Source organism: Pseudopodoces humilis, chromosome 30 (genome assembly GCF_049639895.1).
Source record: "Pseudopodoces humilis isolate 2021_Gansu_Grassland_sample_001 chromosome 30, ASM4963989v1, whole genome shotgun sequence".
NCBI classification, from domain to species: Eukaryota; Metazoa; Chordata; class Aves; order Passeriformes; family Paridae; genus Pseudopodoces; species Pseudopodoces humilis.
Window position 1 is genome coordinate 1780950 of NC_142229.1, and position 15389 is coordinate 1796338.

Consider the following 15389-nt stretch of genomic DNA (forward strand, 5'->3'; position numbering starts at 1 on the left):
GGTGTTTTGTGGCTTAGTGGTGCTGGGTTGGTGCTTGGATTCGGTGTTAGGGCTCTTTTCCAACCTTGCTGATTCCATGATTTGTTCCAAACACCCACATCTGCTCCAAGGTTGTGCATCTCACAGGGACAGGAATCATTCCCTTGCTGTAGGTGCATGGAATGGATGAGTGAACCATCCCAGATTTGCTAGTGAGGCTTCCCTGCTCTTTCCCCATGTCCCTGATTCTTCGAAATTCCATGTGGAATTTCCATTTCCAAAGGGCTGTTTGGCTGCTGCTCCCCTCCCAGTTGATCCCAGTCCCTTCGCTGCCAGGAGGGGCTGGTGGTGCTTTGCCAAAGGCTTTGGAAAACTCTTCTGATCCCTGCAGGGGTGTTCTTGGAGGGCTTGGCTGTGTCTGTGCCTGGCAGAGGCTCTGCAGAGCCTTTGTGCCAGGCTCTGCACCAGGAGCTTTTGTCAATAACGTGCATGAGATGATTGTGGAGACACTGGGGCCACGTGTGGAGGCAGGAATTCCTCGGAATAACTTGGCACCAGCAGGAGCCTGGCTCTCCCTCTCCCCCTGCACGGGTGTTTGGCACCCCTTGCACTCGCCTTGGGGTCGTGTTTCTGTCCACACAGGGACAAAAACCTGGGCAGGACTTGAAATCCCTTCTCCCAGGGGAATTCAGGATTCCTTGATTCCTTCAGGAGCCAGAGGCAGCTTTGCCTCAATCCAGAGCAGTCCAAGGAAGGTCCTTCCCTGCTTGAGCTGAGCTGATCCTGCATGGAAATTAAACCAGGGAGAGTGTGGCTGGTGTGGGAAGAGTTCAGTGGGCACAGGGAGAGGTCAGTGGGGACAGGGAGAGCTCAGTGGGCACAGGGAGAGCTCAGTGGGCACAGGGAGAGCTCAGTGGGGACAGGGAGAGCTCGGTGGGGACAGGGAGAGCTCAGTGGGGACAGGGAGAGCTCAGTGGGGACAGGGAGAGCTCAGTGGGCACAGGGAGAGCTCAGTGGGGACACGGAGAGCTCAGTGGGCACAGGGAGAGCTCAGTGGGGACAGGGAGAGCTCGGTGGGGACAGGGAGAGCTCAGTGGGTACAGGGAGAGTTCAGTGGGTACAGGGAGAGCTCAGCTGGCCCAAGGAGAGCTTGTTGGGCACAAGGAGAACTTGGTGGGCACAGGAAGAGCTTGGCTGACCCAAGGAGAGCTTGGTGAGCACAGGGAGAACTTGGTGAGCACAGGGAGAGCTCAGCTGGCACAGGGAGAGCTCCTTGGGGCATTGGTGGTGTCCAGAGAAGCCAAAAGTGACCCAGCCCTTCACTGGTGGAGGACAACCACACTGAGGGAAGCTTGAATAGTGATAGGGTTGGTTTTGAACTAATAAAGGGGAGATTTAAACAAGATGTTGGGAAACAATTCTTCCCTGTGAGGATGGGGGTAGTGCAGGTTGCCCACAGAAGCTGGGAAACACTTCCTCATCCCTGGAATGCCCAAGGCCAACTTGGATGGGGCTTGGAGCACCCTGGGACAGTGGAAGGTGTCCTGCCCATGGCATGGGGTGGAACAGGGTGATTTAAGGTCCCTTCCCACCCAGGCCAGTGTGGGATTCCATGATTCCCAGCGCCCAGGCTGGAACTCGGGACACTCCGAGCCAGGCGCGGCTGCGGCTAGGGGAGCTGGGCCCCCCCTGCTCTGGGAAATGCAGCGTATAATCTATGCATTAAAAGTCCTTGTGAGACAGGAGCTGCTGTGCCTACACAGTTCCAGCCTCTTCAGATCCAGCCCTGTAGATATTTTTTAAAGCTCTGCCAGAGCACAGTGTCCTTCCATTACGGGCTGCGAAATTGCAGCGAGTCGATACCGGGAATAAAAAAAGGGGGGGAAAAAATCAAAATAGAGACTTTTTTTTTTCCTTTTTTCCCTTTTTAAAGCTCAGATTTAACTTCAAAGTAAATGGAAACTGCATCGCTGATCGTCTTGTGTGCCCTCCCTCAGTGCTTTTTCCGAGGGAAAGGGTTGGCTCTTCCCTGTGGAGCGGGATTGGGGGTGGGAGTGGCTGTGTGTGACTTCGCTGGAGTCTTATGGCTCTGTTCAGGCAGGAGCACCGGGAAGTGTCAGGGAAAGGCCAGGAAAACACCACTAACAGCTGGGTTTGGGTGCCAGCACGAGGCTCAGTGGTTTGAGGGCATCTCAGGAAGGGTTTTCCAAGATTTGCTGGATGTGGTGGCCATGCTCAGGGCTTGGTGCACAGCAGGGAAGGGAGGATTTCCCAGCCTTCAGCCTGGAATCTCTTCTGACATTCCCATGCCTGGATTCACACCGTGGAGGAGCAGCTCAGCTCATCCCCATGGTCTTTATTCCCTGTTTTAGGTGTGAGGTTTTGTGTCCTTCCCAAACCTCCCCCAACAGGGACAGAACGTAAAATAAACCAGGAAAGTTTCTGGACTGATGGGATCCTCCTTCCCATTGTTAATAATTGGGAGAAATTCCTGCAGGAGCTGCGACCTCGAGCTGCTGGCATTGTGTGTGTGCCCACAATGGAAAATGGGAATGGAAATGGAAAATGGGAATGGGCATCTCATAGTGAGGAAACCTGGCATAAAAACATCCCTGGAAGTGCTGCAGACCAGGCTGGAATGGGCTTGGAGCCTCCTGGGCCGGTAGGAGATGTCCTGAAGGTCCTTTCCAACCCAAATCATTTCCTGATTCCATGAACCCAAACCATTATCCCATTAACCCTCTCAGCCTGGCCATCCCTTCCCACCCCTTCCTTCCATCCCTGTTTCCCTAACTCCTTCTCCCGGCGGATTTTTGGACTTTACGAAGAGGCAGGAGAGATTTTAGCAGCCCAGGAGCTGGTGAGCCTGCTGCATCCAGGACCTGGCTCCCATTTAAATATAATGGGATCGTGTGGGACGGTGTCCATAAAAAGCAATGTCAGGGCAGAGCATCTGATCCTCTCTGGGCAGCTGGAGCAGCTCCCTGATGACTTTCCCAGGTTGTTCCTCATCCCCAATCTGTTGCAATAGAGAGAGAATATCATGGGATATATATTTATATTTATATTTATATGGATTTGTTCTGTGCCAGCCTCGGGGGATGTGTAGGACCGGGCAGGATTGAAGGATCACATCCCCAGATCAGCCTCTCGCCCAGGGATGCTCCACACAAATGCTTGGATACAAATATTCCCACTTTTCTCTTTGCAAACTGAGGCTCAGGGATGAAAGTTTTCCTCAGCACCCACCCGTCCAGCCCATCAGCACCCTCCAGAGTGAGCGGAAAATGGGATTTTAATAGGGCTGGAGTGGCTGGGAACACCCGTGGTTCCGCTTGAACCGTGGATTTAGGTCACATCCGAAGCAAATGACACTCGTCAAGTGACATTTGTGTCTTTTCTTTTTGCTAATGGCCCCCCCGTTTGATTTATATTTATATTTTTTTCCATTTTAAGAGGTGGGAAAGCTGTTTGTTCCCTCGTGGAAGTAAAATCCATTGCCAGGCTGCTCAGACAAATTTTTTACCACCCAATCCCTGGCTTCAGTCCCCTAAAATCACCCTGGAATTTATGAATATTAAATTATTATCTCCAGAGGGAGCATCACCTATTTGATCCCAACCCACAGCTCTGGTATCCTCTGGGATAATTTGATTTCCTGGAATTAAGAGACAGGAGCAATGTTCCAGTTCCTGCTTTTCCCTTTTCTGTCACATTCAAAAATATTCTCCATCAGATGTTCATGTTTCCTCAATTTGTAACACATTTTAATAATAGGAATCTTTCCCATCGCCTGGATAAATTGTTAGATGCTGTGAATCCTTCTGGGGAGGGCTCAGGGCTTCTCTTCAGCTGGGTTTGCGACTCAAAAAGAGCAAAAATTTGTCAAAAAAAGACAAAAAAATAAGGAGAAAAAGCAAAAAAATCAACCGAAAAAAGAGCCAAAAATTAACCAATAAAAGGCCAAAAGTTAACAAAAAAAAAAAGCGAAAAAACTAACCAAAAAGAGCCAAAACTTAACGAAAAAAAAGCAAATACTAACAAAAAAAAGCAAAAAATAATATCCAAAAAGGGAAAAAAAAGATGGAAAAAAAAAATTATGCCACAATTTTTTTTTTTTTTTTTTACACTCATTATTTATTTTTCCTAGACTTTTATTTCAACTTCTCTACCTCTTCTTTCCTTTTTCAACCAGGAATTAGGGAAACGACACATTAATTAAGAATATTCAGAATTCTGGGATGGTTTGGCTTGGAAAAAATCTCACCCGGTGTCACAGCAGGGAACTTTCTGCTGGAGCAGGGTGCTTCACAATTGCTTTGGATGCTTCATCCACCTAAAATATCCCATCCCAAGCCTTTCCCATCTTTTTTCCAGGTTCAGCAGTGTCTTCCCGAGCCTGAACATGGCTGTGAAGCGCCGGGAGCAGACGCTCCAGGACTACAAACGCCTGCAATCCAAGGTGGAAAAATACGAGGAGAAGGAGAGAACCGGCCCCGTCCTGGCCAAGCTGCACCAGGTATTGAGATGTTCCCAGAGCCACAATCCCGGCAGCATTCCTGGGAAAAACTTGGGAAAAGCTTTTCCCTCCTATCTGGCATCCGTGCCATGACTAGAACATTTTGGGAGGATGTCTTTTATCCGTGTAAAAATCACATTTTTGACAGCACAGCGCTGGTTTGGAGTGCTCGGTGAAGGGAAGGGGCCGCTTTTCCAAGAGAAAATGGAATGTTTTCCAAGAGAAAATGGAATCAGAGCCCTGGGAGCTCTGGGGGAGCTCGGAGCCAGCGCTGAGGTCGAGGCACAGGGGGGTTCCCCCCGACCTCCGCGTCTGAGCGAGCAGCTGGATGGGGAAGGGAACAGATCAGAGCATTTCCCAGCTTTATGTTTGCCACCTGTTCCCAAAAAAATTCGTCTTGGAAAATTGCAGTAATTGGTTAACAGGAAGTTTTGCCAGATTCTTTTTGCTCTCTCCCGAATTTTAGCGAAATCGTGATGAGTTTGTTGGTTTTGTTTTTTGCTTTTTTTTTTTTTTTTAATCAAATCTTCCCCAGCATTTTTCCCCCAAAATCTGTCGCTCCGGCAGCACGTGGCTTGATCCTCCCAGGAACAATTGATTCTCAGAATCAAAGAAAATGTGTTTTTCTGATGAATTTCCACCCCAAAAAATGAAGTTTTATGTTAAAGAACAGCCTGAACAAAAGACACCTCTGGTTTAACTGTAAGCAGCTTATTTTGCTCAGCCTCAGCAACTAAAGCTGGGGCTGGAAAAATGGGAATTCTTTTGTCCTGGTGATTAAGCAGGGTTTAGTTATTTCATTTATTTTTTCCCCTTAATGAACTTTTGATCTAATTCTCCCCACCCCAAAAAAAAACCCTCTTAACCAAACACTGAGTTTAAACACCTGTGGGAGGGAGCCTTGAACAATCCTGAACTTGGGGTATCCAGAGCATCTGGATTTGATGGGAAAAGGCCTTATCTCTTCCAGGTATTTTTAATTCTTGAGCTGCAAATTTACATCCGTTGTTTGCTCCAGGTTTTCTGCTCTTCTGCCCCCTGTGAAGTTCATCCCAGGAGTTTTCCCCATGAGCTCCATCTCAGGAGTTTTCCCTGTGAACTCCATCCTGGGAGCTTCCCCATGGACTCCATCCTGGGATTTTTCCCTGTGAACTCCATCCTGGCATTCCTCCCCGCCATGAACTCCATCCTGGGAGTTTCAGTGCTCCCGATTTCATGGCAAATGATGGATTTGCTCCTTTGCTGGGATGACTCCAGGCTTTTCCATGCCATCCCCCTGGCACGCTGTCCCTGTCCCCAGGGCCGGCGCCGCGGCCGGGCCGGGCTCTCCCGCACCCCCCTCCCGTCAGAATGGCACCAGGATTAAGTGGCAGACTTGAACCGGTCTAATATTTCACAGCCCACCCCCTCCTGCCCTTTTCCACACCATCCCGGAGACATTTCCCGTTCTCCCCACGCTCTGTTTAAAGGAGCCGGTTGGATGCACTGAGCTGAAGGTCACGTTGATGGTGGGGGCAAGGCCCTGGAGCGACACTCCTGGGAATTGCAGGGTGAGGGGACATGGATGTGGCCAGGGATGTTTTCCAGCCTGACCGAGCTCTGGGACTGGGTTTTTCTGAAGTGATTTTCTGAAGGAGAGAGGACACAACTTCTCTGGGTGTCCTGTGGCTTTCCAGGGTCGGAGCATGATTCCTACCAGGATCCGCTGGCTAGTCCCATCAGGATCCATTAACTGGTCACTTGGGCTCCACCTGGATCTGTTGGATGGTCACTTGAGTCCCACCAGGTCCCATTGGATGGTCACTTAGATCCCACCAGGTCCCATTGGATAGTCACTTGGATCCTACCAGGATCTGCTGGATGGTCACTTAGATCCCACCAGGTTCCATTGGATGGTCACTTGAGTCCCACCAGGTTCCATTGGATGGTCACTTAGATCCCACCAGGTTCCAATGCATGGTCACGTAGATCCCACCAGGATCCAGTGAATGGTCACTTGGATCCCACCAGATTCCATTGGGTGATCCCAGGTGTCCAGCCATGGTCAATTCTTGTCCTCACAATCAAGCAAAGATCCCCATTGTCCTGGGGTGGCCTCCATGCCAGGAGGATCCTTGTCACAGGAGTGTGACCCCCAGCCCGTGTCCCTCCGCAGGCCCGTGAGGAGCTGCGCCCAGTGAAGGAGGACTTTGAAGCCAAGAACAAGCAGCTCCTGGAGGAGATGCCCAAATTCTACAGCAGCCGCACTGATTACTTCAAACCCAGCTTTGAGTCACTGGTCCGGGCACAGGTGAGACATTGTCCCTTCCTGGTACCGGTGTCGTGTCTTGTCCTGCAGTTCCATGTGCTTTATCCACTGGAATTCTGTGGTGTTATCCACCTGGGAATGCCATCTTGATTTGGAGTCCTGAGCTCGGGGCTTGATTGGGTTTGAGGAGTTTGGGCTCATCTGAAGGTGGCTCCTGGGACATCTCCACACCAAAGATTTGCAGGAAGAGGTGCCCTGAATCACCAACAGCTTTCACTTCCATCCTCTAGCTTCCTTCAGGAACGTGCTGCCGCTCCTCCTCCTCCTCCTCGCTTCTCCCTTTGCCCTTTCCCTTAGGCTGCAGAGGGGCAGGGTTGGGATCTCCCCAAGCTTTGAGAACCTCTGGCACCCCATGCCGCGGCTCCCGGGGCGGTCCAGCACGGGCAGGAGGGCAGATCCGGGCACTTCCCACGCCGTGGACGTTTTCCTGTGGCGTTTTGGGGCCGGGAGGCGCCGCAGGGCCCCCAGGTGCGCTGTGGGGGGGCTGCCGGGAGGTGCCGGGAGCATGTGTTCCATCTCACCTCCGACTTGGGGGGGCCTCTCTGCGGAGCTGCCAGCGAGTTGTCTGCAGGCTGATTCACCTACCAGATGGTGCCGATGCTCCCTGCGCCGCAGGGTGGGTGCTGGGGATGCTGTTCCTGCTGTTCCCTTAGCGATCGGGCGTGGGGCTCCCTGTTCCAGCCCGGAATAACCAGAATTCCCGGAGCCACCGCAGAGTCTCGCTGGCCCTTTCCCCCTGCAGACTCCCTCCGTGGGTGAGAGCTTGAAACCTGAATGTTCTCTGCCCTCTGTGGGGTTTTTGATCCAGGAGTTTCCTCAGAGAGCAGCTTTGCCTCTCTGGCTTCTCCTCACTCCATTTGTGTCCCGATTCCCATGGAATTTGGGGCGAGGAGGACGTTGGGATAGGTGTGCTCGGAGCGCCCGGAGATGCAAGTGGGGAGCAGCAGGGTGTCACTTCTGGGGCTGTTTGTGACACTCTCCATCCACATCGTCTTCTTCCTTGGGAATCCTCTGCTTTCTTTCCCGTCTATCTGCCCTGTCTCTCTTCAGGTGAGGAATTTGTTTGGAAAACCGAGTGAAATCCCGTTTTTAACACCCAAAAAGGCAGCGTCATAACAAAGCTGATGCATCTCCCGTAGGCTGGACTAAAGCTGGTCCCAGATGGATGCAGCTCCTCACATCCCTCCCTCCCTGCCAGCCTCCATGGGAGCTGCATCCTCTTCTTTCCCAGCACTGGCTGCATCCTTCCACCCCCGGGAGGGATGCTGGGAGGAGAGCTTGGAATGTTTGTGCTGAGGCTGGGCTAGGGCTGCGTGTGCCCCCCTGGCTCGGGAGCTCTTTTCCCACTGAAGTGGCTGAAATAAAATGGAAAAGGGATGCGATTTGCCCAAGGTGATGAGTCAGTGGTGAGCCAGGAATAGCAGCCCGAGCCCTGAGTCAGCTCAGCAGCTGCTCACCTACAGGCACCTGGCTCGGAAGGGCAGCCGGGAGCATCCCCATCCCAGGGAAAAATCCCAGGTGAGAGCTGGCATGGGAATAATGCCCAGCTTTCCATCCCTCTGTGCCTCCCTGAGCTGATGGAGCAGCCGAGGGGGGTCATGTTCCTCGATGAAATTGCTATTTTCAGCCTTTTCTGCGGGTTCCTCTTCAGGAGTGGGATGAGGCTGGAGGTGCATCCCACAAGGAAAGGGCTGGATGGGGTGGGACTGGGATCGTGCAGGGTGCTGTGACTTTGGGGTTGTTTCTCCCTGGGTCAAACTCACCATCCAAAGACAAAACCATGTCATTTTCCTTATGTTTTTGTCCCTGGAGGAAGCCAGCAAGACAAATTGTGTGACAGTGACACCATCCAGTGCCACAGCGAGCTGGGAAGGGACCAGCTGCCTCTCGGGGAAGGGGAAGGACCCTGCTCCCCAGCACCTCCGTGGCTTTGACCCAAGGAGACCCTCCCAAGCCTCCTCCCCGGGCGGGCGAGTTCCCATGGCACAGCCTGGCTGTGCTCCCGGGGCCGGGTGTCTCCTGATGCCGGGACATGTCCCAAGCTCACAGGGCTGTAACATTCAACACCAAATTCTTCTCTCCACCCACGGGCCTGGGCCAAGCCAAGGGAGGCAAATGTTTCCCTGGCTGGGGGCTTTGAAGTGGCCACATGGAGATGAAAGGGGGAGATTTTGGAGCTGTCGCTGGTGTGAGGCGTGAACAGCACTTCCTTCCCGCTCTGTGCTTTATTTTCCAGCTAGAAAACACAAGATTCCTTTGGATTGTAATGGAATGGGGGGAAAGGCAGGCAGGGATGGTGCTGTGGGCTGGGGGAGCCCAGCCCTGGCAGTGCCCCTGGGTTTGTTTTGGGTAGGGCTGCCCCAAACAAGTGGCCGCTGCCCAGCTGGGCATTGTGGCTGGGATCTATAGAAAATCCACGGAACACGGCGTCCCCAAACAGAATTAGTTCAAGACAGGTGGACTTGGGGCCATTGGCTCAGGCTCAAAGGCGAGCTGGAGCTGGGATTTGATGGGATGGGGACGGAGCATATGGTATCCATAGCTGGAAAAGTACTGGGCTGTCAGGAACAGGTAGGGCAGGGCGAGCTGACTGTGGAGCCAGGGGTCCCCTGCTGTCACTGTCACCAGGTTGGGGTGCATCCCCTCCCTGGCAGGGTTTTCACTTCTGGTTCAGCAGGAGAAATTATGGGGGAATTGATGCCAGTGGGATTTTTTTGGATGAAGCACCAGAGGCTGGGCTGGCAAGGTGCAGCAGCACCCGGATGGTGCCAACTGGTTCTGCCTGGGGCCTGTGGGAGAGAGGAGCATCCCCAGGGACACCCATCAGCCCTGGGGACACCCAGCAGACCCTGGGGACACCCACCAGACCCTGGGGACACCGCATGTCCCTCGGGAAGGGACCGGTGGCTGCGGGATGTGGGCAGAGGGGGAGCAGCACCAAGGAGTTCACTTGCTCTGCCCATTCAATCCTGTGTGGATGCTGGGGGACAATCCCAGGGGACAATCCCTGGGGACAATCCTAGGATGCAATCTTTGTCATGGAGGAATCCTCAGGGATTTCTGGACCCTGGTGGGGGGCAGTTCTGGAGTCGATCCAGGGGAGCAGTTGTCCCCAAATCCTGGGGGACAAACCTGAGACCAATCCTGAAGGGACAAATGTCCCCAAATCTTGGGGGACAATCCTGGGGGCAGCATCTGCCACCCCAATGGGATTCATTTCAAGGCACCAGCGATTTTTCCGTGCTGGAATTGGCAGTGCCACTTGGCCATATGTGACTGAGGAGAGCCCAGCTGACTCCAATTTGGGGACAAGGGACACAGGGGGCTGCTCCAGGGCTCTGGCACCCCACTTGGCATCCCTGCCCCCTGGATCCCTGCTCACCCACAGCCCTGCCGAGGGATTTGGGGTGCTTTTGTCATCTCTTGCTTGCAGGGGGTTTCAGAGGATGTTTGGGGTGGCCCAGCTGTGGTTTGGGGGCCGTGCAGGGATTTTGGGGAGCCCCTGCCAGCTCAGCCCCGTGTGGGGTTCATTAGTCACTGTGTAAATGAGCATTGCTGTGACTCAGCCAGCACCGCTGCGTGGGGAGCCCTGGCCGCGGAGCAGCCCCCGGAGCTCCGGGATGGACAGGCCTGGGAAAGGGGGGTTCAGGCAGCCGGTGCTGGAATGTGGAGCCCCGCGATGCCCCCTCGGGCCTGCCCAAAATCGGCATCGTTTTGAGCAGGATTAGGGGAGCTGGTCTCCATGGAGACCGTGTGTGTCTGCACCGGCGCTGCTGGAGACGCTGGGGCCCCTCTGGGAAATGGGGACAACGCTGGCATTGCCCACCCCGGGGGGCACCGCTCCCCAATCCCGCCCTGATGGACACGGGGGGATGTCCAGGACAGGATCCCACACCTGGCACAGCACCAGGGGTCCTGCAGTGCCAGGGGTCCCGCAGGCAGCTGTGGGGGTCCTGTTAGCACCGGGGGGTCCTACAGTACAAGGGGTTGTGAGGTACCCGGAGGTTCTGCAGTTTCGGGGGTCTCCCAGGCAGCACCGGGGGTCTCGCAGCACCAGGAGCGCCCCAGGCAGGGCTGGGGGTCCCAGGGGTCCCACAGGCAGCACCGGGGTTTGGCAGGCAGGGCTGAAAGTCCTGCGGTACCCGGGGGTCCCAAAGGCAGCACCGGGGGTCCCGCCACACCGGGGGGTGGGGAGAGGGTCCCTCAGCCCCGGGGGGTCTCCCCGGCAGGGCTGGGAGCCCCCCTCTCCCCGCTGGAGCCCGAGCAGCCACGCCGCTGCCATCTGCCTGCGCTGACCCACGGGCTCCCGCGCCGGCAAGCGCTGCTCGCTGCCGGAGATAATTGGCGGTGCTAATTAGCACGTTATTAACACACCCCTCCTCCTCCCCCTCCTCGCCGTCCTTCGCACGGGGCACGGCGCTGCTGGGCGTGCCCCCTCACCGAGCCCACCGAGCCCCGAGCGGCGCGGCCCGTGCCGGTGACACCGGTGACAAACGAGGGGACAAGGCGGCTGCGGGAGGGTGGCGGGTGCCGGTGGCAGCCCCGCACGAGCGGCTCCCAGATGGGAAGCGAGCGGAGAAGGGCAGCGTGTTATTAAAATGTGTTGAGTTGTAATAATCCGAGGGGGTGGCATTGCCACGTGGGAGAGAGCTATTTTAGACATCAACGCTGCGGCGAGGGGCTGAGGGCACCCGCAGGGGGGTCGGCTGGGGAGGAGACCCCCATTCCCCTCCCTCCCCCCATCCCCCTTTATCCAACAGGTTGTCTACTACACGGAGATGCACAAGATTTTTGGGGACCTGACGGCACAGATCGACCGGCCCGGGCTGAGTGATGAGCAGCGGGAGAGGGAGAACGACGCCAAGCTCAGCGAGCTCCGGGCGCTCTCCATCGTGGCTGACGACTGAGGCGGGGATGGGGAGGGGATCCCCCCCTTCACCCCAGCTCCCATCCCAGGGATGGATTTGTGGGGCTGGAGCTGTTCCCATCACCCCACGGCTCTGCACTCCTGCCCAGATGGGGGGGAGGAGGCTGCTCCTGCCAGGGTCTGGATCGTCTTTGTCGCTCTATGAATGAGTTTTGCCTTAAATTTTGGGGTGTGGAGGAGCAGGAAAGGGAGCGATCCTGCTCGGATGAAGATGGGGAGTGGGATGTGGTGTGCTGGATTTTCCCAGGTTCCCACCTCCCTTGGCACCCCCAGAGCTCAGAGGGTAAGGACCCCCCACTCCTCCCCCTCATTTTGTGCCTTAGGAGCCCAGAGGCCCCCTCAGGGGAGGGTAAAATCACTCAAATCCCATTTTTTGATGCACAGGGACAAGGGTGATGCTTTCCGTGGCGAGCATCCATCCCTCTTTTCCCAAGAACGGTACAAAGAGCCTGTGCCCCAGAGCCTGGGGGTGCCCAGGGTGGGGGAACAGGGGACCTCAGACCACAGGGACAGGTGGGGACACTCCTAAGGGAGACAATCCAGCCAGGAGCAAACCTATGAAAAACTGGGGAGATGCAGCCCCTCCTTGCTGTTCGGGGAAGGGCCACAGGGACTCCTTGGCTTGTCCCCAAATAAAGTTTTTGGCAGCGCAGTGAGGCCGGGGCCGTGTTGGTGCCGGTGTCCCTGTCACCGCCGGGGCCGTGCCGGTGCCGGTGTCCCTGTCACCGCCGGGCCCGTGCCGGTGTCCCTGTCACTGCCGGGGCCGTGCCGGTGCCGGTGTCCCTGTCACCGCCGGGGCCGTGCCGGTGTCCCTGTCACCGCCGGGCCCGTGCCGGTGCCGGTGTCGCTGTCACCGCCGGGGCCGTGCCGGTGTCCCTGTCACCGCCGGGGCCGTGCCGGTGCCGCTGTCACCGCCGGGCCGCTGTCGCCCTCTGCCGCCGCCCGGCCGCCACTGCAGGGGCGACGCGGAGGGTCTTGGGTGTCACCTGGAAGGGAAAAACTGGGATCGAACATTCCCCGCCCCCCACCGTGGAGGCGCGGGAAGGAAACGGCGTCAGAGCACGAGGAATCGAGTTTTCTAGTAAAATACAGGAAATTTAAGCCTGAGCTGGCAGCTTTGAGGATAAGGAGAGGCTGTCTGCTGTGTCCTAGGGTCTGCAGATGCTGGGTGGGATAAGGGGTTGGAAGCCCACCCTGGTGGGGCTCTGGTGGAGCTGATGAAGGTGCCTCCTTTGCCTTAAGGTGGCATGAGGCTCCTGCTGCTCCAGGTGAGGGCACGCAGCTCCAGACATCAGGTAAGCCGTCACCACCTCTTCCTGCTAGGACCTGGATTTGGCAAATCTGCACGGGCCAAGGAGCAGTGGTCAGGGGTGTCCTGGGAGGCCCTGCAGAAAATGGGGATGGAACCCCTAAAACAAAACCTTCCCTTTGCAGCTGGAGCAAAAGGGATGGGGCAGAGCCGTGGGAATGCTGGTGGCTGTCCCCGGTGTAGGGACACAGCAAGGTTACCCCAAGAACAATCCCGTGCCAAGGCTCCGCCCCAGCTCCCAGCACAGAGAACTTCATCCCTCTGTTTCCCCTCAGCTGTTCCTTGCCAACCACATCACATGCCAGGCCAGGTTTAAGCAAAATAAACCCAGTTGCCACGGTTACCCAGAGCAGGGATGCTAAATATACAGAATATAGATATTTTTATATATTCTTAACTGCCACGCACAGAGCCCGTGAGCCCGAGCAAGGGACACGCTCCCCCACGGGATCTGAGCCCTGCAGGCCTCAGGGTGGCTCACAAGTGGGTAAAGGTCCATGGCAGCCCCTTTGTGGCTTTGAGGTGTTGATTCCTCCCTGGATTCAACCCCACCTGGGCTCACCTGAGCCCTCCTGGTGGCTTTGTCTGTGTCACTGTCACCCTGTGTGGCACAGCCAGAGCTCACCCCCAGCAGCCCACCTCTCCCGTGCTCAGAGTATCCACAAATCCCAGCTCCTGGTCTGTGCCATCAGCTCCTCCTGCCCTCCCAGCACTCAGGAGAGGCATTTCACCCATGGAAACTTAACCCAGGCGTTCCCAGGGATTCACTCTGCGTACTCTCCGCAGTGCTTGGGGAGAATTCCATCCTTTTACTATAAAAGTGGGTAATTACCGGGTTTTGCACCACCCACAAGATCCCAGCGTTAATAGGGAGAGCTGGCAGGAAGGGAAAATTAACTCTACAACGTGGAATGCGCTCAGCTTCGGTGTCTGAGGCACCCCTGGATGAGGAGGTTCATCAGCTCTCAGACCTCCAGGAGCAGAGGGAAGGGAAGCAACTCTCCAAGAGGATCCACGTGAGTGGCAGTGAGGCCATCCCAGGATGTGGGGAGCATTCCCTGCTGGTGAGCAAATCCTGTTTTTTCCTCCCCATCAGGAATTCTGGGTTAGCCCGGTGGTGTTGGAGCAGTCCTGACTGTCCTCCCGACCCCCTCAGGATGGGTTTAGGAGATGCCAGCCCATCACTAATCCAGCAGCACCAATCCCAAGGATTTTCCTCATTAATTGGATGAATTAACTCTGTCCAGGCCTGCCAACACCAGCACCTGGATCCACACCTTGATTTTCCTTCTCAGATGCTCCGGAGCTTCCCCTTGCTCCAGGTGATCCAGGAATGCTGGGATAGGAAAGAGAGGCTCAGACCTCCCTCCTCTTCCTCACCTGGGGCCTGAAAGGAGAATCGGCATCCCCATGGCCAGCCTCAGCACCTTCCCTGGGATCAGCCCCTGGGGATCAGCCCTGTCTCCCAGGTGAGGGGAGGATGGAGGTGGCAGAGGGGCAGCAGGGAGGGGGTGCCCAGACTCCCACCCCGCTCTGGGAGCACCCAGCCGTGTCTTTTCCCCACCTCCCCAATCTCTGCCCGTGGCTCCTCACCCCGGGGGGGGCTCAGGAGAGCAGAGGGGGGCGATGGGAAGGGGTTGGATGCTGGAAAGGGGAGGGGACAAGGATAGAACACACACACACACACACACACACACCCACCCAGGTGTGCTCCAAAAACCCTTCAGCACCCCCTGATGAGGCTGTGACCCAGCCGGGGGACTCTGCCAGGGACCCCCAGCACCAGAGCCAGCCCCTGCCGTGAGGATGCACTCACGTTTCCCGGGAAGGAGCGGTGGGATGCAGGATGCTGCAGCTCCGAGGATGCCTCCGGGGCGTCGGGCTGGGAGCGGTGCCGGGAGGGCTCGGGAGGCGCTGCGGGATTCACCGCTGGGAAGGAAAAAAAATCCCAAGTGACGGTAGGAAATCCACAGGGAAGGGGGGAAAGGGAGGGATAACGGGATACCTGATGGGACAGCACCTTCCTCACCTGCGGCACCGGCCCGTCCCGCGCAGAGCTCCAGCAGCACCAAAATGGCATCCACCCCTCCTCTATCCCCCAAACTGGGGAGCCCCCCTGGAGAAAGCCGCGATGCTCCCCTGAGCATCATCCCCGCCCCGGCGGGGACCTCCCGGCGCCCCCTCCCCACCAACCCACCCGCGGGGCAGTGTGGGGGGCTCTGGGGGGAGGACAGGCTTTACCCTCACTCCGAGGCAGCGGGACCCCTGCGGAGCCTGCCCGGGGCTGAGTGGGGAGGGGGCTCGGGGGAGAGCCTGGGGAGGGGCAGCAGCCGCTGGAGCCGCCCGT

The 15389-nt window shown here is 56.4% G+C and overlaps 1 protein-coding gene and 1 long non-coding RNA gene across 6 annotated transcripts in view; one reads left to right on the top strand and one right to left on the bottom strand.

Annotated features, from left to right (window-relative positions):
* Positions 1-12385, top strand: part of BIN3 (bridging integrator 3) — a 39500-nt gene extending 27115 nt beyond the window's left edge. For all 5 annotated transcript variants that reach the window (XM_014259609.2, XM_088068260.1, XM_088068262.1 and 2 more), the window contains 3 exons: positions 4357-4498; positions 6654-6788; positions 11567-12385. In XM_014259609.2, the coding sequence (XP_014115084.2) occupies positions 4357-4498; positions 6654-6788; positions 11567-11713 (424 nt within the window). In that variant the 3' untranslated portion in view covers positions 11714-12385. The remainder of the gene's footprint in view (positions 1-4356; positions 4499-6653; positions 6789-11566) is intronic.
* Positions 12386-12510: 125 nt separating this feature from the next.
* On the bottom strand, positions 12511-15293 carry LOC148182417 (uncharacterized). Its single transcript, XR_015774707.1, has 3 exons — positions 15072-15293; positions 14859-14971; positions 12511-12719 (listed from the first exon to the last, which is right to left on the bottom strand). It is a non-coding gene; the product is annotated as an uncharacterized LOC148182417 (long non-coding RNA).
* Positions 15294-15389: the final 96 nt, after the last annotated feature.